This window comes from Mirounga angustirostris, unplaced genomic scaffold (assembly GCF_029215605.1).
Source record: "Mirounga angustirostris isolate CCGP_5_RB_7025 unplaced genomic scaffold, mMirAng1.0.hap1 SCAF_3, whole genome shotgun sequence".
Classification (NCBI taxonomy): Eukaryota; Metazoa; Chordata; class Mammalia; order Carnivora; family Phocidae; genus Mirounga; species Mirounga angustirostris.
In genome coordinates, this window is record NW_026991711.1 from 86,049,655 (window position 1) to 86,069,442 (window position 19,788).

The window sequence follows — 19,788 nt, forward strand, 5'->3', positions numbered from 1 at the left end:
CAGTGACTTGTTTTTATTTGATCATCGCTTCCTACCACTAGCCGTGTTCTTTTCTTCTTCTTCAACATTAAGTCAGAGATCATACATTAAAGAATTTATGAAGTGGATATTCAGAGAACAAAGATAGTCACAGCAGAAGAGCTGCAATTGCTTTTCTCTGAAGTCTGAAAATACTCAGGGCTGGGCGCTGCCTCCTGCAAACAATTATCCTTCCTATATTCACATGCAATCTTAGGACTGTGGGAAACCTTTCGCTTACCCACCAGTCAAAAAGTGAGAAAACGCAGACAGCAAGGGAAGAGGACCTACTGAGTGTCAGGCCCTCAGCTGGGGGACCTCACTTGAAATCCACAACTGCCTTTTAATGTGTGTGTTTCTGCCAATTTGTCAGGGATGACACGGAGGGCTCAACATTCGTGGTATTTTGAGGAAGCCCCCAGCCTGCAAGGGTTAGCCAGAGTCTGCATTCCATCCTGGTCCCAAATGTTGACTGACTTTTAGGATCAGTGGCTCATCTGACTTGACTTTGAGATATGAGAAAATCACTACAGCCGTGGGGTCTCACAGTGCAAGAGCAGCGCTTAAATCAAAGGGGAAAACTGAGTACAATCCTGGAGGCAACTAGGAAAATTTTCTTCTTCCTAAGAGAATTCTAGGAATAAAAGATTTCCTGCCTAAATGGGGGGTTCCCTATCAGCTCTCCTGGCAAGTACAAAGCTGGATTAAATAGCCTCCCTGGGGGAAGCACCTGGGCCTCAGTTTCCCCATTGGGACAGTGAGATTGTCCCAAGATGAGACCCTAGGCCAGGCACAGATGGGTTCAGTGGCCTTTCAGTAAAACTTCAGCTCTCTCTTGAACACTCTCCACCCACATCCCTATCTGGCAGCAGAGACTCATTGGGAGCTGAGGAGTGGCTCTTCTAGACCCTCTCACTGCCCCCATTCAGCCTTGGCATCTGGTCTGGGGGAGCTGAGATGAGTACAGGAGTGAATAAGGGCTGGACTCTGAAGCCAGACAGCCCAGGATCAGAATTTTGACTATTATAAGAGTGAGAGGAGCTTGGCCCACCCTGTGGCCTCCCTGCTGGGCCCAGAATTTCAGGCCTCAAGTGATGAGGGTGCCCTTGGGGCAGGCTTTTGCTCAAGCTTTATCCACCCTGCTGTTGTGGGTCAAACAAAAGTAGCGCCCGGAGAGAGGAGACCACCAGTCGGCCATGTGACCCTCTGTTCACCCTTCTGAACCTCAGTTTTCTATTCTGTGAAATGGGTATTACAGTCTACTCCACAGGTTTGCCAATGGGATTGGAAATGACACACCTACAGGGCCTAGTACCCAGTAGTTGTGGATAAAGAGCAGCCTCAATTATGATTTACTACTTGGTAGAGGATTGTCACCTGGGTAAGGCTGCCTAGTGGTTGGACCCAGGGCGGTTCTGCCCTCCATGGCTGAGCTGCTGCCTTTAGGCCCATGAAGGGAGACTCCTCAGGCCCCAGCCAAAAAAAGGGGGGGGGGGGGAGGGGTATCAAGTAACTACAGGCAGAGGCAGGTACCTCCAGGCATACCACTGTGCCAGCCCTCACTCCTGGCAAAAATGAATCATTACTGGAAGGTCGGGCCAAAATGCCCCCTGTGGCCTCCCTGGGCCACAGTCGGTTAAAGCAGCTTCAGTGTGGGCAGGGGCTTTGGGCCCCTGGGTCACACCCGGATTCCCCAGCTCACCCCCAGCAGCTCTACGTCACTCTGCATTGTGTTCAGGGTGCTGCACGGGGCTGTCCAGAGCTGATGTTCCTTCAGCTCCTCTTGAAAACTAAATGCTCTCCTCTTTGTCGGGTTTTGGGGTGTTGGTGGTTATGTTTCCAGTTCTCTGGGTTTGCTTCCAAGAGGGCTTTCTGGTGTGATTTATTTTTTAAAAGTTAATTGCGGTATAATTGACACAATAAGCCCTTATCACCCCTCTCCTCCCATCCCCCCGCCCGGGCATGCTTTCAGGACCCCCACAGAAGAAAACCAGGGGAGCCCCCTGCAGGGCCTGATGGGAGCATTTGAGCCCATCCCAAGTGCTATTCTGGCAGGTCATTTCACCTCTTCATGAAGGTGCCACAGCCTCTGAACACAGTCAAGGGCCAGGGCCCTGCGCTTGGAGCGTGGCCTACCCTTTGGGGTTTCCGCAAGGGCCAGGTGGGGGGCCTTCTGCTGAGCAGCCGGCACCTGGCCCAAGCTGGAAGGCGTAAGCAGGCGGTGGGCGACAGGGCACGGAAGCCCGAAGCACCCACGACGGCGCCACCAAAAACAGCACAGGCCCAGGGCTGCCAGACCCTCTGACCGACCTACCAAAGCTCGAAGTTGGAAATTTTTTGTGGACTTCCGCGATTTTAAATATTGGCCCAACTCTTTATAACTTTTTCATTGGGGTTATAATAAACATGGAAAAGAAAAATGCATACTGGCTCCTTTCAAAGAAGGTGGACTGCGTAAAGCTGGGCCCAAGGCCTCTGCGGACACCTCAGTATCTCTCCAAGGGGAGCTCCGGATCCTTGTCCCAAAGCCGTGGGGCAGAGGCATACCGATCACGGCCGCGCGCCCCGGGCTCTGCGCCCCCAGCCCTCCCTTCTCTTCCCCTCGCCCGGGCCCCACCGCCCCCAGATCCCACCAATCGCAGCCCGCTCCTTTCGCATTTGGAACTTCAGAGCGCCCAGCGTGCAAGGTCAGTAGCTTTCCTCCGGAGAAGCGCGGAAGTGGGTATTCCATCAGCAGCCGGGACTTGGGGGGAGGGGGACCCAGGCGCCAGGGGTGCTGGTTGCTGCGCTCCCCGAGCTCTAGCCCAGAAGGGCCGCCGGCACCCCTGTTCCCCAGTTCCCCAGTCGCTCCCCTCCCCGACTCTCGGACAGAAACCAGTTTCCAGTCGGCAGCGGCCCGCCTCGGAGCGCTCTGGCCGTGGCCAGGGACCCGGGTCCTGGAGCCCAGCACCCGCCTGAGGCCCCGCGAGCTCCAGGGGGCGGAGCCGAGGATCGGCGCGGGCGGCGACGGCAAGAGGCGCCACGGGGGCGGGCCGGGGGCGGGCCGGGGCGGGGCGGCGGCGGACTGCGGAGACGCGGCGGCGCGCGGGGCGGCGCAGAGCGTTCTCGGCGCGGAGCGGAGTGGCCGGCATCGGGCCGCAGGGGGCGCGGGCCGGGGCCGGGGCCGCAGCGGAGCCGGAACCGAGCCCGGGGTCGGGCCCGGGGAGCCGGGGCCGGGCGGAGAGCAGCCATGGCGCCGCGCAGGGCCGGGGCCCGCGCCGCTGCGGGCGGCCTGGGCGCCGAGTAGCCGGGTCGGGCCGGAGCGCGGGCAGCGGCGGCGACGGAGGCAGCTGCGCCCGCGCCCCCCGCCCTCCCAGGCCCCGCGCCCCGCGCCCGGGCCGCCGGCGATGGTGACACATGCGGCGGCGGCGCGCCGGCGGCAGGACCATGGTTGAGCGCGCCAGCAAGTTCGTGCTGGTGGTGGCGGGCTCAGCGTGCTTCATGCTCATCCTGTACCAGTACGCGGGCCCGGGGCTGAGCCTGGGCGCGCCCGGCGGCCGCGCGCCGCCCGACGACCTGGACCTCTTCCCCACGCCCGACCCGCACTACGAGAAGAAGTATTACTTCCCTGTGCGCGAGCTGGAGCGCTCGCTGCGGTTCGACATGAAGGGCGACGATGTGATCGTTTTCCTGCACATCCAGAAGACCGGTGGCACCACCTTCGGCCGCCACCTCGTGCAGAACGTGCGCCTCGAGGTGCCCTGCGACTGCCGGCCCGGCCAGAAGAAGTGCACCTGCTACCGGCCCAACCGCCGCGAGACCTGGCTCTTCTCCCGCTTCTCTACGGGCTGGAGCTGCGGGCTGCACGCCGACTGGACCGAGCTCACCAACTGCGTGCCCGGCGTGCTGGACCGTCGCGACCCCGCCGCGTTGCGCACGCCCAGGTGAGCGCCCGGAGCGACGCGGTCCCAGCTAGAGGCTGCTGCCCCAGCCGTGCTCCCGCCGGGCTCCCCTGGGCCCGCTCTACCCTCCTTGCCCTCCCTGCTCCCCTCTCCTGTACTCTTGGGGCCCCCACTCGCCGCAGCCGCTCTGGACCCCCTCCCGACCTGCTGGGCGCCCGGAGCTCTCAGTTCCTCCGCTGCGGCCCGTTGTCCCCCTGCCCTCTATTCTCACCTTCTCCTCCTCCTCGCCTTTCTACTTTTCCCCCTCCACCACCCCCGCCCCCCAGGCTGCGCAGTGCCTGGGCTTCCCTTGGGTCACAGCCCACTGCCCTGGGGCCGTCACTTGCCTTGCGTCGCGGGCCAGTGTAAAATCTGGCCCGCCCCAGCTGTGGGTCCAGGCTAGCCTGGTGTCTTCGGGCGCGAAAGTGGGTTCTTTGGCGTGTGTAGCCCACCTGGAGTGTTCGCTTACCTTGGCCGCTCACACACCCGAAGCGGAAGTGAGAGAAGTGAAGTGCCTCTCCGCCTGCACCTGTGAGGCCCCCAGCCCCCCAGCCTGCCTGGAGAGGGCTGGGGAGGAGCTGCCAGGGAGGGGGGTGGGCTCTGCCTGCCGGTGTGTGCAGGTAGAACAAAGGCATGAGTGTGACCTGGGGCTGGGGGCGGGGAGGAAGCAATGCTGCCTGCCCTCACCAGTTGGGCCAGAACCGGTTGCAAGCTCCCTCCGAAAAAGGAGCAAAAGCAGACCAACGGCTAGATTGGGGGAGCTGAGTTGGTCAGGGGTACCTATTCAACCAGACACTTTCCTTGGGGGCCCCCCATTTCTGTGGAGGTTGGAGGCACAGGGCTGACCTGTGTGGGGGGCAGCTCTCCTGGGAGGCACTTTGTAACCACAACCTCAGAGGGCAGGCTGGGTTTCCAGTGCTTAAAAGTTGGATTCTTTTCTCCTGTTCATATTGGTGCTCTGGGGGCCTTCTCCCCATGATATCTGGGCTGGGACGAGCCAGGAGTGAGGTCTTCTTGCCTGTCCTTTGTTTATATTCTATATTTGTCTTAGGACTGCACTTACAGCCAGGCTGGGGGTGGGGGAGCTTATGTGAGCTGTGTAGCTGTGTTTGTTGGCATTCTTCTGCGTCAAGAGGGGGCAGGGTCTCTGGTGTGTTTGGGGGATAAAGGTTGAGGATCTGGCCAGTCCACAGTGAAATGTGGTCCATGGCATTGCTCCTCTGCTCAGCTCTTCAGTTCTCCTGTGGTCTTTCCCTGACTGTCGGGAAATTAGGGTCGTGGAGCTGGGGACAGAGGTCATCTTACTTTCCCTTGGCTGCCCCACCCCCTGCCCCCAGATGGCAGCTCGAGCCTGCGAGGTGATGTTCCAGGTCTCTTAAGTCCCCACTGGTAACAGATCTACCACCCCAAAGCCCTTGAAGCCTTGCTTCCTGTCCAGCACTTGGTCTGCTCTGCATGGGTGCGCTTTCCTGGTGTAGCACCCACCTCCCACGCCTTTGCCCCTCTGGCCAGCCACTCTATGCTAGACTAAGCCAGGTCTGGAGTTTGCAGCTGCTGGCCTACCAGGACTGTAGTCCCCCAGACCTGGGCACGGACCAACCCAAATAGGCCCGGGTGGGCACCTCCCTGCCTTTAGTAGTGGGGATGGGGGTAGGCACCATCCTGTCTGCCAGAGGGAATTAGCGTGGGAGACTCCCAGAGGGGACAGTGTGCAGAATTTGTTCTGGGGGCTGCCAAGACTGGGACACTCTCTGCAGCCTATTTCCTGAGGCTGTTTCCCTTTGGGTCACCAGGATGAAGGGCCCCCTGACCTCCATTCTCTGGAGTTTGTCCACCAGAGAAGGAGGCCCAGCCACCCTTGCAGACAAGAGCCCGGAGACCAAGTGGAGCAGACAGAGCCCCCAGGTGCTGCACGAGGGAGGCCCAGCACCCCCTCCTCAGGGTGGGTGTGTGTAGCAAGAATAGAAAATGCCGTGCCTAGTCAGCCAGATGCCTCTTGCTATGGTGGGCTGCCATCCCCTCTGCCTGGAAGTTGCTGAGCTCAGCAGCATGCAGGCCAGGTGGAGGAGGGGTTTCCAGGGTCCTCAGGAGGCCCTTCCTCTCCTGTCCACTTTGGGAGTGGGCTGTGCCATGAGGCAGGGGACAGAGCTTCATCTTCCTGTGCTGTTCTCCCCCGCCCCCTTCATTTCTGTTCCAGGTGCTAGGTAGATTGCTTTTTTAATGAGCTTCCCTGAGAGGCCAGGGTAATCTTGGCTTTGTGTGTTTATAAGCCTATCAGACTGAGGTTCACCTGCTGAGTGTTCCCCTAGTCTGGGGCTGGACCAGGGTGCTTTGAAGGTCAGGATGCAGTTCTCCCACCTGCCCCAGGGACCCAGCACCTCTCTGGATGAATATTGTCAGTGGCCAGATTCCATGGGATGCCTGGTTTCGGGAGCTCCAGATGTTACCCTCGCTCTCCTTCCAGCAGACCAGGGCTTGCCCTGCCCCATGGCCCTGTGGGTGCTGGAGTGACCACCTGGCTGGGTAACTGCGGAGGGGATGGGCCTGGCTCCAAGAGCCACCCTGACAGGACCCTGGGGGTCTGGGCTTAGGGTGAGGACCTTTCCTTCCTCCCTGGTCCCCTGGGCCAAGCATGTTGCAGGGTGTGAATGAATGCTTCCCTGCCATAAGGAGTGCTTCTAGAAACTCCACCAAGCCTCTCCCACTCCTGGTGCTAGTGACTCAGTGGATTGGGGGTTTCCACAGCTCCAGAACCTCCCTATCACACGGCATCAGCTTTGGGGGTTCTAAGCTGGGCAGGTGTTGAGGTCACAAACCTCAAGATGAGGAGACGTACTTTCCTGGAATACAGTTTTGCAGCTTCTAGCAGTGGTTAGTACTTCCTAAGTAGAAAGAGAGAAAAAGGTGCGTGAGCAAAGCATCAGTAGGTCCCTGTTATGGACTGTGTCCATTGAGGGGGCTGTCACACCTGCTAGCACCAGCCAGTGTGCTTGAAAGTCTCCCAGGAAGGACTGACCTTGGAGTAGGCAGCAGGCAGGTGGCCGGCCAGCTGTTGCCAAGGGCCACTTCGGTTAGTGTCTCTGCACCCCATGCTCCGTGTCACTTCATAGACTCAGAATGGCGCTCTTAACGGCCAGAATGTCTCTCCTTCCTCTCCCCATTTGCCTGAAGGGGACAGAAGAGAAGACACGGATCTGGCCTGGGTGGCCCTGGAAATGTCTCTGAAATTGTGTAGCCTTCATTTGGAGCCACCAGGGGCATTTGGGTCCCCAGTATGGCTTCCGGGAGCCCCTGTGGGCTCCCAGCATCTGTGATACTGCTGTGTAGGAGCCCTAGAATCGATGGCCTTTACCCTCCCAGTCCCCAGCCTCTTTTCTGGTCATGTATCCTCCGCTATCCTGAGTTCCTCTGTGTTCCAGAAATCTGCCAGTGCTCTCGGCTGAGCCTTTGCTACCTTCTGCCCCGGCATGCTGTCCTCTCCTCCCACTCCTCTGCTGGCTCCTCCTCTGCCTCAGCCTCAGCCCTGCTGCCCCTTCCTCCAGGAAGCCTTCCCTGGCAGCACCCTGTTGCCTTAGATGCCCTTGGCCCTCCTGACATGTCCACAGCATGTTGGCACTGGCCGGATGCTGAGTGGGTACTGCCCACATGTTGGCACCAACTAGAATGTTCTTTTCCTGGCCTCACACCCTCTCCAGGAGCTGTGCCCCTCCATGAGTCCTCTAGTGAATGAGATTCGAGTCAGCCTTGAGTGCAGTGCTGGGCCCAGCCAGGTTGGGCAGACTTAAGATTGGGGCATTTTTACAACAATTCTTTCTGCAGCACTCAACAATTTCCAACTTGCCTTCACAATTACTCTCTTACGTGTGATCAAGGGACAAAGCCCGCATTTGCTTACACTGAGGCAGATGTTACCTAGAGCATGTGACTGGAACCCATGAATGGGGCCCAGCCACCTAAGGGACCTGGATGGAGTGTCACCATGGCCTGAATCGCTTAGGGAAGCCTTGCGTGGAGATGAGGGGACTGTGAGGTCAAGATGTTCAGAATTAGATTTTCATTCATACCCAAAACAAAACACATCTTTTTAGGCAAATGCACAAGAAGGCAAACTTTCAAATAGCTTACTGACAATTATGTTAAATGGTGCTCTGGCTTGTGGAATTAGCTAATTCATGCTTTCTTTAAAGCACCAAAGACTTGCAAGACCAGGGCTTCCTGTCCTTCTAGGCCCCTCACTTGTAAAACCTGGGGCGACGCAGAGAAGGCTGGACCACTGTGCTATAGTGGGGCTGGCTCTGATCTGGGGACTGACTGCTCCCCGGTCAGAGAGCCTTTCCCAGGGGGCACAGCTCCTACCCCTGGGGCCTGTGAGGCTCCTTGTCTTTTTCTTTCTTTCTCAGTTGGTGGTGTGAGAGATTTAGCTGCTGTACTTGGGGAGTGGCAGGCGGTCAGCAGAGGCCTGGCTTTGTCATCCTTAAGGGACCCTGAGTCTTTTTCTTTCACATCTTACCCTCTTGTTGTTGTTGTGATGATTATGTGATAATTGGGAGGAAAACATAAAAGAGGAAAGAAAACTGACTATTCCTCACACATGCTTTTTTTTTTTTTACTATAATTGAAACCTAATGTGAATTCTCCATAAATGTTGTTACTTCTTATTAAAAACTTAATGTTTTATTAGCTGCAGACGACCCCCCCGGGTGCGTTGTTAGTTCTGCTGTGCTGTTGAACGTGCAGATTTCCCGTTTCTGGCTCCTGTAAGTAATGCTGGAGTGGATGTCCTTGTGTGTAAATGTTTTGCCTAGCTCTCATTTCCTTTGTAAGTTCCTAGGAGTGGAATTTCTGGGTTGAAAGGTCTGAAGGTTTAAATACTGTCAGTGTAAGTGTGAAGTTACTTTTCAGAAAGTCTGTGCCTTACCATGTTGCCACGTGTGGTATTTGAGTGCCTGTTTAGTATTGAATGGTGTTGTGGGTTTGAAAAGAGTCTACTTTCTTAAATCAGCAAAATACGTTTCTCTGTGGTTTTTATCAAAAAGTCCTGCTTGGAAAAAAAAAAAAAAAAAAAAGTCCTGCTTGGTGCAAGCACTGTCAGGGCTGGTCTAAACTTCAGGCGGTTTGGGAGCATCCAGGCCCAGTCACCCCAGTACCTGCTCATCTGGTCACGGATATCTGCTTTTCGGCCCTGCCCAGAGAGCCAGGTGCAGCTCTGCCATTTGGGGTCTGAAGGAAAGGGGTGGTGGGCTATGGGGGACCCAAATCTGAGTAAGCCAGGGTGCAGGCGGGAGGCTGGCTCTTCTCCCCCAAGCACTCAGTGGGTACTTGGAATGGGTCATCTCATTTGGCCCCACCACCCCAACGATGCAGGCGTATGACGATTGTCCCAGTTTCCCATATGAGGAAGTCAAGGCCCAGAAAAGTTGGGGAACTTGCAGAGTGTCTCAGCTTGGAGAGTCTGTCCTGAAGCCTGTGTGCCCCACCAGCCCTCTGCTGCACCAGCTCCCCCCGCCCCCAGCCGGGAAGACTGTCTGTGGGTGAGAACAATAGCCAACCGTTCAGGCAGACCAGCCAGGTTCAGCACATGCAGCTTCCAAGACCCTGGGCAGACCGGGACAATTTCACGTGCAGGCCTGTGTCACTGCTTTACTGGGAAACATCTGGCGGCCTTCACCGGAGTAGCAGTAAGACAAGAATCAGGCCACATCCTCCTGGCTCTGGCAAGGTAGTGCCTGCAGGGTTTGCCGATGTGTGCGCTTCTGGCTGCCATCTGCGGCAGCGAGCAGGGGCCTCCAGCGCTGTCTGGCCGGTGCCCCCCCCCCCCATGCTGCCACTCCCATGTGATCGGCTTGTCCCCAGGTGGTCCTGAGGGCCTGCAGCCACCAGCCCACCACCTGGCCCTGTTGGAGGGGCTGTGTGATTCCGGCTGGGACACGATTCCGCTGGTCTGTGGAGAGTTCGAGAAACGGGAAGGGCACTCAGGCTCTCTCCTGAGAAGGTGGTTTCTGAGTACTTCTCAGCAATTGTTTATAACCACGTGGATCCTTCTTATTGGCAACCCTGCTCCCCTTTTCCTTGAGGCCTGTAGCTCAGCCTCACTTGCCGGCACTCACAGATGAGGAGATGTGTCTGCAGGAACGTTTCTGTCTCTCCAGACCCTTGTTCTTGCCTCTTCCAGAACTCCATTGGCTCTTTTTCTTCCTGTTAAGATTTTGCTCTCTGTTTGGGTTGCCAGGGCCCCTGGGGTGAGATGCGGTCCCAGCTACAAAGATACAGAGGCCCAGGCACTGGTGTCCAGGCTGTCCCGGAATGTAGGCCTGTCACTTTCGGGCTGTGGTCTGATTTCTCTGTTCTCCCAAGGTTCCCGGTGTAGCTGTGTCCCAAGTCCCTAGCTTGCAGGGCTGGTTATTCTGGAAGTGTGGCGTGCACATAGACACACACCGGAGAGTTAGCATGCTGATCCCAGGCCGCCCACCCACCATGGGCAGCTGTTAGAGGACATCAGGACCAGCCAGGTGGCGGTGGGCGTAGGCTGCCCAGCCACTGAAGACCACACACATCCTGCCCCAGCCTGGGCCTGGGGCCTGTTTTCCTCGACGGGGGAGCAGAAAGCAGCCGGGGCAGCCCATCTCTCCCACGTCACCCGCTGCCCCTGGCCAGGCTCCAGCCAGCTCTGGGTGCTAGGAGCTCTGCTTTGGAGGCACAGCCCTGAAGGTCAGCGAGCATCCCTTCCCTGCAGTGCTGTCTGCTTCTGCCTCACTTGAGGCTCCCTCCAGAGCGCCTGGACCGCTTGCAGGCCCCACCCCCACCCCAGCTGCTGGTCCTTCATTCGTTTAACCAACCATCCTGGGTCTGGGGCCTCTGTTCACCAGGGCTGCCTGTGGGCACTGACATGCCCAAGTTCCACAGGAGCTCATGGGCCGTCTCTGTGTAGACGGGGCTCTGAGGCCCCAGTGAGGACAGAGAGACAGGTGGGACTCGACTTTGGGTTCCATCCAGAGGGTCCAGGCAGCAGCTCGGGGCCTCCACAAGGAAGCAGAGAAGGAGAGAGGAACCCCCTGGGCAGCCTTTCTCACCTTAGGTCTGAGCCTGTTTCCCCATCTCAAAAGTGGGGTATGGAGTTTGTCATTTGGTTCTCTAGAGGAACCAGTGACTTGTTATCCATGACTTCCGGGACTGCGTAGTTCTTCCAGCCCCAGATTGTGTTTGGGTCTTAAAGGAGCCGCTCTCTAACCCCTTAGAATTCTGTGATCTGAGGAGGAGCACAGGCCTCATGGCCCAGGAGCGGGGCCCAGGCCCTCGGGTGTAAAGCGGGCTGTCAGTGGCTTGCCACGGCCCAGCGGGAGGCTGGCTGTGGGGACGGGGCGGGGGCTTCAGTGAGAGGCAGCCCCCGACAGCTGTGCATCTGGCCTGGCTCTGAGGGCCGCACGTGGCCCGCACAGCTGCCTCCGTGTCTTTTCACAGGGAACGTCAAAAGGCCCAACGGGGGGTGGGGGGGGAAATCACAGCAAATCAGTAATTGTCTAGAAAGATAGTAACTAGAGAGATTAAAAGTCTGGAGCTAATTGTTTATAAAGCTGTAGAGTTGAAGGGGGTCAGTGGGCAGGCAGGAGCTGGGGACTCTGGTGTCTCTGGAGACGGCCCCGATGCACCAGGGTGGACATTTGAACGTCTGAGCTCTTGAGTCACAGCCGTCTGGGACTGGATATGCCTGGAACTCTCTGAGCCTTGTTGCCCTTGCCTGCCTGGGTGTAGCAGGAGGCGTTGGACAAGCCAGACCCCAGCAGGTAGCCAGCTCCATAAGCTTCTCTCTGCCCACCGGGGCCTGGAGGGACAAAGGCCATCCACAGGCAGCCCAGCAGCGAAGAAGCCAGCAGGAGGAAACGGCTCAAAGCAGGTGGGAGAGCAGGAACAGCGGGTGGTCAGGGTGGACAGCAGAGCAAGGGCGGGGGCCCAGGCTTGGAGCCGGACCCAGCTGGGTCGAATCCTGACTCTGCCAGTCACAAGCTCTGTGACCTCGGTTTCCCCATCTGTAAAATGGGCACACTGATAGTGCCTGCCTCAGAGTTGGAACTGTGCCTGGTGCTGGAGACTTTTTTGCAAGAGGCCACAGTGCATCCCCTCTCTGTGTGGACAGGGAAGGGCCCTTCAGGGCCCGCTAGGCATTTGGCACCTGTTGTGGTCAGCTTGAGAGCCAGCAGGGGGCTTCCTTACAGCACCCGAAGTCTGGGTAGCTAGGGTCCCATTATGTGGGACATCCACCAAGCATCACTGGCCTTCCAACATGACAACCTGAGATGCGAGATGTGCCATGCTTCGGCCATGGGGGTGTCCTGCTCACCCCGGGCTTTGGCATTGGGGACCACCCTGTTCCTTCCCATCAGGGGCTTCGCTGTGCTTCCTCCCTGGATGTCAAGAAAGCCCTGGGCTGTGCTCACCCTCCCACAGGTGTTGATGTGTGATGTGGCAGGCTCGTGTTTTCACTTGGTGATGGCCGTGGTCTGTGCTGCCAATCCCTCTGTCCTCACCACGAGTTTAACACACGGGCACCAAGGCAGCCTGCTGTGGCTCCCCTCTGCCACCCCGCCCCCCTCACCACTGTGTGCGTTTCATGGTTTTCGGCCCCCTTTTTTAGATTTCCACCTCAGACACATATCCCTTAAACAGCACCCAGCACTGTTGACGCACTCTCCAGAACCTGCATCAGACTGTACTTGACCTTCTGCAACTTGCTTTCTTCACTCAGCCTTGTTGTTGAGATTTATCCACGTTGGTCCATGACATGCATATTTAATTCGTTGACCGCTGGACTTAACATCAAGTTTGTCTAGACGCATCTCTTTTCCTCCCGTGCTTTGTTCCAAGAGCAGACAGGAGTAGCGTCTCACAGACCAGGTGGCAGTGGCCAGGCCTGGCCTCCCGTCCTCGTGTGTCCCTAGGAGTGGGCTGGGGGGCAGGTGGTCCATGACTGGTGCTCTCCAGTCTGGCTCCTCAGACTCCCAACACCGTGCCTGAGGTTCATCCCCCACACCGTGCCGGCGTGCCCCCACCGTGTGGCCTGTAAGACACGGTCATCTTTGTCAGGCCAGCAGCTGTGAGATGGACCGCTGTGGTCTTAGCGCCTGACCCTGTGGCTGGTGAGACAGGCATCCCGTTACCAGGTTGCCGCCACTGAGGTTCCCCCTGCCACTTACCTGTTTGTGTCTCTGGGCTGCTTAGTGCCCTGAGGGTGGTGTGTCCTCCTCGCGTCTCCTGGTACCAAGTTCTGTGGGTGCCGTGCTTGCCAGGCCTCTCCTCCCTACTGTCCTTCCACCCTGCAAGTCATCCTGAGCGTTTTTGGTTTACTGATGCCTGTGCCGGTGTGGGCCAGGCGGGCCCACAAGGTCTCCTTCCTCCAGCCGATGGCACCGAGTGCACGTGCAGGGGATGGAGGGGGTGAGCCCCTGTGGGACCCCACGTGGTTGGAGCTCAGCCAGAAGACTGAGTAGATAGACAGATGGCTGACTAACCAGCTGTCCTTCCTACAGGAGGAACACCCCCAGGGCCTTCCTTGGAAGTCCTCAGCAGCACCAGGCAGCCACTGCCTGAGCCCAGCCCAGAAGGCCAAACAAGTCCGCGGTCCTCCTGCTTGTCGTCTCGCACCCATAGATCCTGGTTGTTGGGGCCCCTGTGAGACTGGATTGGGAAAAGGATCCTGCACTCAAAACCAGAGCCTGGAACCCACTGCTCTGAGGTCACAGGAGCCTCCTTCCCGCCCAGTGGAAACCTAGGCAGGGCTTCCCCAGAGCAAGGCCTGTGTCACTCCCCAGCCTGGCCAAGGAGCCAGACACCACTGCCTTGGCCCCAGTCTGGTGCCTGGTCCCTGTCTGCTGCAGCCACACCCCAGGGCTGCCCCTGCATGGCCCTTCTCTGTGGATGAGGTTCCTGCACCCTCATCCCCCACCCACTCTTAGCCCCACGTGGCCCCAGCCCAGTATGTGCAGCATTTGCTTCCAGACCACATCCCCAGTTGGCCCATACATCGCTGCCCATCTGAGAATTAGCTCCTGCCACCACAGGGCTCATGGGGCCCCAAGAACAAACGTGGGCAGCGGGTGGGCATCTCCCCTCTGAGTTATGAGCTTGAGAGCCTCACGTATAAATACTGACTTTTCTGGAGCACTGGTGTCCTTGGGAGAGGAGGACCAGCAAACATTGAGTTTGGCGTTTGCATCCCAGCAGCAAGAGGTGGCATGGGGTGTCGTCTTAGAGCAGTGAGGCCGGCTGAGGCCCCGTGACCTTTTCTCTGGAATCCTGCTCCCCATTCCCCGTGGGGGAAACTTTGCACCAGTAGGCAGAGGCCCTCCAGCCAGACAGCACCTAATGGCGGGGGGTTTGTGTGAAGTGAAGGTGCTGTGCCACATGCACCCCGCTTACAGGACAAGCAGGTGTCCTCGCCCGGAGGGCACAGGTCAGGGGCAGAGTGACTGTCCTGACCACCACGCTCGCCCATGGCCAGGCCGTCCTTGCTCACGCCTCTCTCTCAGGGGCCCCACTTGACTGATGAGAAAACCGGGGCTCAGAGAGCCTGAGTAACTTGTCACTTGGCCAAGGTGGGATTCACACACAGGCCTCTGGCTCCGGGGCTTCCCGTTAACCCCTCCCCAGGGTCCCCACCTGGAGGGCGAGAGCCAGGCATCTCCTGGGCACAGGGTTCAAGCCCAGCACTCTGCCTGCCGTGCTGAAGGGTAACAGGACTGCTTCAAGGGTGGGCTTTCCCAGGAGCCCAAGATGGTACAGTGGGGATCAAGGGCAGGTGGAACAGAGGAAGGGCAGAGCACATGGCTTCCCAGGGGAGTTTGCTGTGAGGAGAGGCCCTGCCCAGGCAGGCACAAAGCCGGGGAGGCGGTGGGCCACTGCTGAGGGCGCTCCTGCCCTACCTGGACAGCCGAGGCCTCACCCATGCAGCCTCAAACCCTTGCCACAGCCCTCCCTCCTGCCCAGCCCACGGCAGCCCTCTGGGACCCCTCGTCCCAAAGAGGGGTGGCCACAGCTCCAGGCACAGCCCCCCCGCCTGTCCTGTGTTCCCTCGTGGCCGGCAGGCAGGCGGGCAAGCAGATCTGGGCAGCTTGTTCTACTCGTACAAGTCCAGACAGAAGGCTGCTTGCCGGCCCACCATCTGAACCCTGGAAGTTCAGGGCCTACCGAGTCCTGCTCTAACCCATTCGACACAAGCATTCAGGAAGCCGTCTTGTGAGGGAAAGTTTGTTCCTTCGCTTTCCTGGAAGCTAGGCTGACAGTATGCCCAGTGGAAAACGCCGTTTTTATCAAGTAAAAAGTGGTCAGGTTTTAGCCAAGTGGAAACAAGAAGGGTGGTGGGATGGATGTGGGGCTGTTCAGAGCAGAAGCAGACGCCTGTCCTCGAGCAGTTGAGTGGGCGGGGAACCCAATGGGCATCAGGCAGGGCTTCACCCAGAGGCACAAAATGCACACCAGGCCAGCAGAATCCCAGAATATGAGAGCTTTGCAAAGAGGCCCTGGTGTCCTTCTGGCTCATGGGCCCTCTCTCACCTCATGGAGGTGAGATGCACAGAAGACTCGAGAAGCAGAGACCAGCAGCCAGTGCCTTGGGCTCCCTCACACGCCACCACGTCTGTCTGGAGGACGGGCACTGTCCATGCGGCCCAGTCTGAACCACAGAGCAGTTCCGCATTTGGCAGGGGCTCCCCACAGACCAAAGAACCCCACCTGGCTAGGGGAGATGGGCCTTGTGTGGCGCGGCAAGGTTGAGCAGGCTCCTGTCGTCCCTCTCACCAGCCCTCCGTTCTCTGCGTGCTCCCCAGCCTGAGCCCTGCCGTCTCCAGCCACTGTGTCCGTCCGCCCGCCAGGCCAGAGGCAGCCTGTGGTGGGGCTAGGGCTGCAGACAGGGTTGACTTCACGGCCCTTCCAGTGTGCCACAAATGGGATGGCCAGGTTGGGGTGGCGCTGCAGCCCAGCCAGCCTCCTGCAGAACAGTGCCCTGGCCATTCAAGACACCGTGTGAGCTGTTCTGGGTCATTTCCAGAGGAAGTGCTCCCCGGGAGGATCAGTGGCTTACCAGAGAGCCTAGGGATGATGGCCTTCTCTGGCCTCCTTCAGCTCTGAGCCCCGGCCAGGCCACACAGCCAGCTGGTGTAGGAGCCTGAGCCTTGTGGGCCGGCAGCTGTTGCCTGCTGAGGTAACAGGAAATCCCGACCGTAACCAGCCTGGGCTTTGTGCATGGAGCCTTGTGAGTTGTTTTAATTCATTCAGTAGGTTTTTCCTGAGCCCTCGTTCCGTGCAGTCTTGAGAGGGGTACCAACATCAGATGGAGATCGTGGTCCTCGCCTTTCTCCGCCAGGGCTGCCCAGCTGTGTCTGACAGGCAGCCCAGAAGCAGGAGGGCCCAGGGGTCTTGGCAGTAGGCACATCCCATGGCTTGCACTGTCAGCTCCCTCCAGTTCACAGGGGCAACGTGAGGGTCTTGACCCCCTCGGGTGGCGTTTCTGCTGTCCATCTGTCAGGCCAGATGCAGGTTTTCTCCAGGTTATACCAAGTTAGGGTCCTTTGACATCTTGCTCTGGCTTTAATCAGGATGCATCCTGAACCCCCACTCACCCTGCCAGCGACTTGGCACCGGCCTGCAGGGACCGAGGGGCAGGCACTGTCCAGGTCACTGGGAGGTGGCTCCACTCTTCTCCCGTCACAGAGCCCGAAGTAGAGGTTCAGGGAGTCCACGTGACTCACCAAAGGTCACGTGGCTTAGGTAGCAGACCCGGGACTTGAACTCAGGTGTCCTGGAGCCCCATCTGGGCCCTAATCATACCCATGGCTGCAGCTGCTTGGCAGTTGTCATTGTAGAGCGTCCTCAGAGAGGGAGAGACAGGATGGGCTCGGGTGCTGCCCCTTATTGAGGGCAGACCATTGTGGGAACGCACCCAGCCTCCTGGGCAGAGTCAGAGGTCACCCATAGCTCACCTGGTCGATCTCACAAGCGGCAAAGAGGAAGCTCAAGGCTATGGAAAATTTTGTGGTAGATCTGGAAGCCATGTTTTAAATATTTATCTGCAGGGTTTTTTCCTAGAGCAGTAGTACACGCTATAGGTGGGACCTGGCCGGGGAGTCTCAGGCCTGGGACCGGGCATTCTGCCCTTGCGCCGCCTCTCTGAGTCTGTGGGATGCAGCAGCACCAGCTGAGAGTGCAGGGCCTGGCTGAAAGCCTCCGCACTGGGCCGGGCAGCGTGCAGCGAGGGGTCAGGAGGGCCGGCAGCCTTCTGTGTTCCCAGCGCCCGACTGGTTTCCAGGTGCCGGCAGGCGTTCCCGAGGGACAGGGTTGGCTTTGTGGCTCAGGCAGGAATGTTTTCTCTTTGGAGCTTGACGTTAGCTAGCAAGAGGACCCTGAGGTCAGGAGAAGCCCATTCATCTCCCTCCTCTGCACAGATTATGTTCACAACCAGCAGCCACTGGCTGATAACCACAGCATCTCCCTGGGCTCCCAACCCCCTCCCACCCTCATGCCTGCCATGCACATCACCCAGGAGAAGAGGTGACAGGCACGTGCTCCCGCGGCAGGTGCCTTGGCCTTTCTCGTGGCCCGTGCCGCACATCACTGCTGATCACAGGCCATCCTCTGCCCCCCAGGGCCGCAGCCTCAGGCTGGGGCTGCGTCCATGGGGGCCTGGGGGACACCGGCCCCTCCCCAGGAGGGAGAGCGGCTGACCACGACCGCACGAGGCACCACCCTCACATAGCCACACAACGGCTGCACACCCACACTCACACACGCTCCGGGCAGGAGCTCGAGCTGGGGAGCCAGCAGTGACTCAGAAACATCCTGGAACAAGAATTCCTTTTTTCCTTGTGAGTGGTGGGCACTTGGGGACGTTTCCTCCCGTTTGAAATTCCTTCCCGCTAGCCCCCTTTAAGAGCTGAGAGATTTTTCCACTCCGTGGCTGGGCCATCCCTCCGTCCCCACCCCCTCAGAGCAGGCCAGGACTTTAAGGAAGTGTCTTTTCAAGGGAGATTTGCTGCCGTTGCAGAGGGGTGGAGGGGCAGCCTGGAACGAAGGCAGGCCACCCCTCAGGTGCCCTGCCCGAACAGAGAGGTGGGAGGGCCGGGCTTTGCGGGAGGCTCTGTTGGGGGTCAAAGACCAGACTCCTCAGACAGCTGGACCTTGGGGCTCACTTCCTCCTTCCTGCCCTCCCAGGAGAAGGGGCTCTGGCTATGACAGTGACAGCCATCCTTGCTTCTTAGGCAGGCATGACGGGCGGGGTCCAGTGGGTGCTCTCTGTGGCTGCCATCACCACTGTCCTTACCACACCTGAGACACGGTGGTTGTGCTCCCATGGGCAAGGACCCCCAGGCCAGGACAGGGTAAGAGGCTGTGCTGCATTGGTGGGCTGAAGCTGGAGTTGCCGTGGCTGCCTGGGTCTCATTCCTGGGGTGGCCTCCTGGAGTGAGCGCGGGGGCCCCTGGCACTGAGGGGGCCTGGGAGCATGTATGTGACTACGGGGCTGAGGGCATGGGTGACTCTGCCAGGCAGGAAACCAGGCTCCGGTCATGGAGCCTGCCCTGTGCACCTGCATCAGCCTGTCACCCCTCCATCCCCCCAGGTATTTTTCAAGTCTGCTTGAAGAAATAAATACAAACAGGTAACTGGACAGATAGTTGGGTCTGAAGGCCCAGCTACGTCTCCCTTCCCCACTGGAAGAAGGGGACAGGGTGACTAGAGACAGGCCTGGGGCAGGGGCTGTAGAGCTCCAGCCACAGGAGCGGCTCAGCTGCTAGGCCAGCAGCCCCAGAGACACCCCACACCACCAGCCCCCAGCGAGGCCCACGCCCACTACCCCCACATACAGCCCCCCAGGTAGACACACCCACTGCCCCCCACATCCCCCTACCCAGTAGACACACACCCACCACCCCCAACATGGCCCCCCACAGTTAGACGCACACATATACACCACCACACGTCAGGTAGACCAGAGGTTCAGGGTCAGGAGGGCAGGCATCTCCAGGACACCACACCTCCCCACATGGCACGCAATGCTGGGAAAGGCCCTGCAGTGGGGCCAGTGTGCCCCATCCCTGCCAGGTTCTAGCAGGGTGGTGGTCTTTGTCCTGGGCAACAGTCTCTACTTTATCAATCCCCAGTGTTAGCCCAGGGACCTGAGGGACTTGGGGGACTGCCAAGTTGGGTTGGGGACCAAGGTCCCAGCTTCCCAACCCAGGAGCCTTCCTGTGCTCTTCCTCTTGCCTACACCAGCCACGCCCTCGGTGCATGCCTTGTGTGCCTTTGATTCTGTGCAGAAATTTGGGGTTGAAATCTAAAAGTCCCCCATTTTGCATAAGGCGTAGGAGAGAGCCGAATGAGGTTGGCAGAGCGGGACGTAACTCATCCAGACCAGGGCCTGACATCTCCCACTGTCCCAACCTGGGCCTCAAAAGAGAAACCTGATGTTGGTTGGATGGGAGGAAGGGGACCAGCGGTCCCTAGCCCCAAGATGCGGTGTAGGCTTTTTGCCTGCTGGGGGCTGGCGTTTTTGCTGTTGACCTCGTTTCTCTGCCTGGCAGATGGACAGTGTTTGCAGGGCTGAGCGTGGGTGAGGGGCCATGAGCTGCTTTCCACCACACCTGTTGGCCTCTGTCCCACCAACAGCTGGAGTCCTTCAAGGCAGGCTGGGCCACCATGATTCACTTATGTGTCCTCGCCCTTTGCTGAGGACCTGGCACAGATTAGGTCTTGACCTTCAGAGACAGCCCTTCTTAAGCCCCACTGTGCTCCTCACCAGTGTGTGACCTCAGGCAAGGGTGACCTGTCTGTGCCTCAGTTCCCTCATCTGTCAAATGGGGCTGGTATG

General features: G+C 58.7%; 1 protein-coding gene across 1 annotated transcript in view; it reads left to right on the forward strand.

Annotated features, from left to right (window-relative positions):
- Positions 1-3,117: 3,117 nt before the first annotated feature.
- Positions 3,118-19,788, forward strand: part of HS6ST1 (heparan sulfate 6-O-sulfotransferase 1) — a 44,491-nt gene continuing 27,820 nt past the window's right edge. Inside the window, exon 1 of the mRNA XM_045869102.3 lies at positions 3,118-3,941. Coding sequence (XP_045725058.1) covers positions 3,415-3,941 — 527 coding nt within the window. The 5' untranslated portion in view covers positions 3,118-3,414. The remainder of the gene's footprint in view (positions 3,942-19,788) is intronic.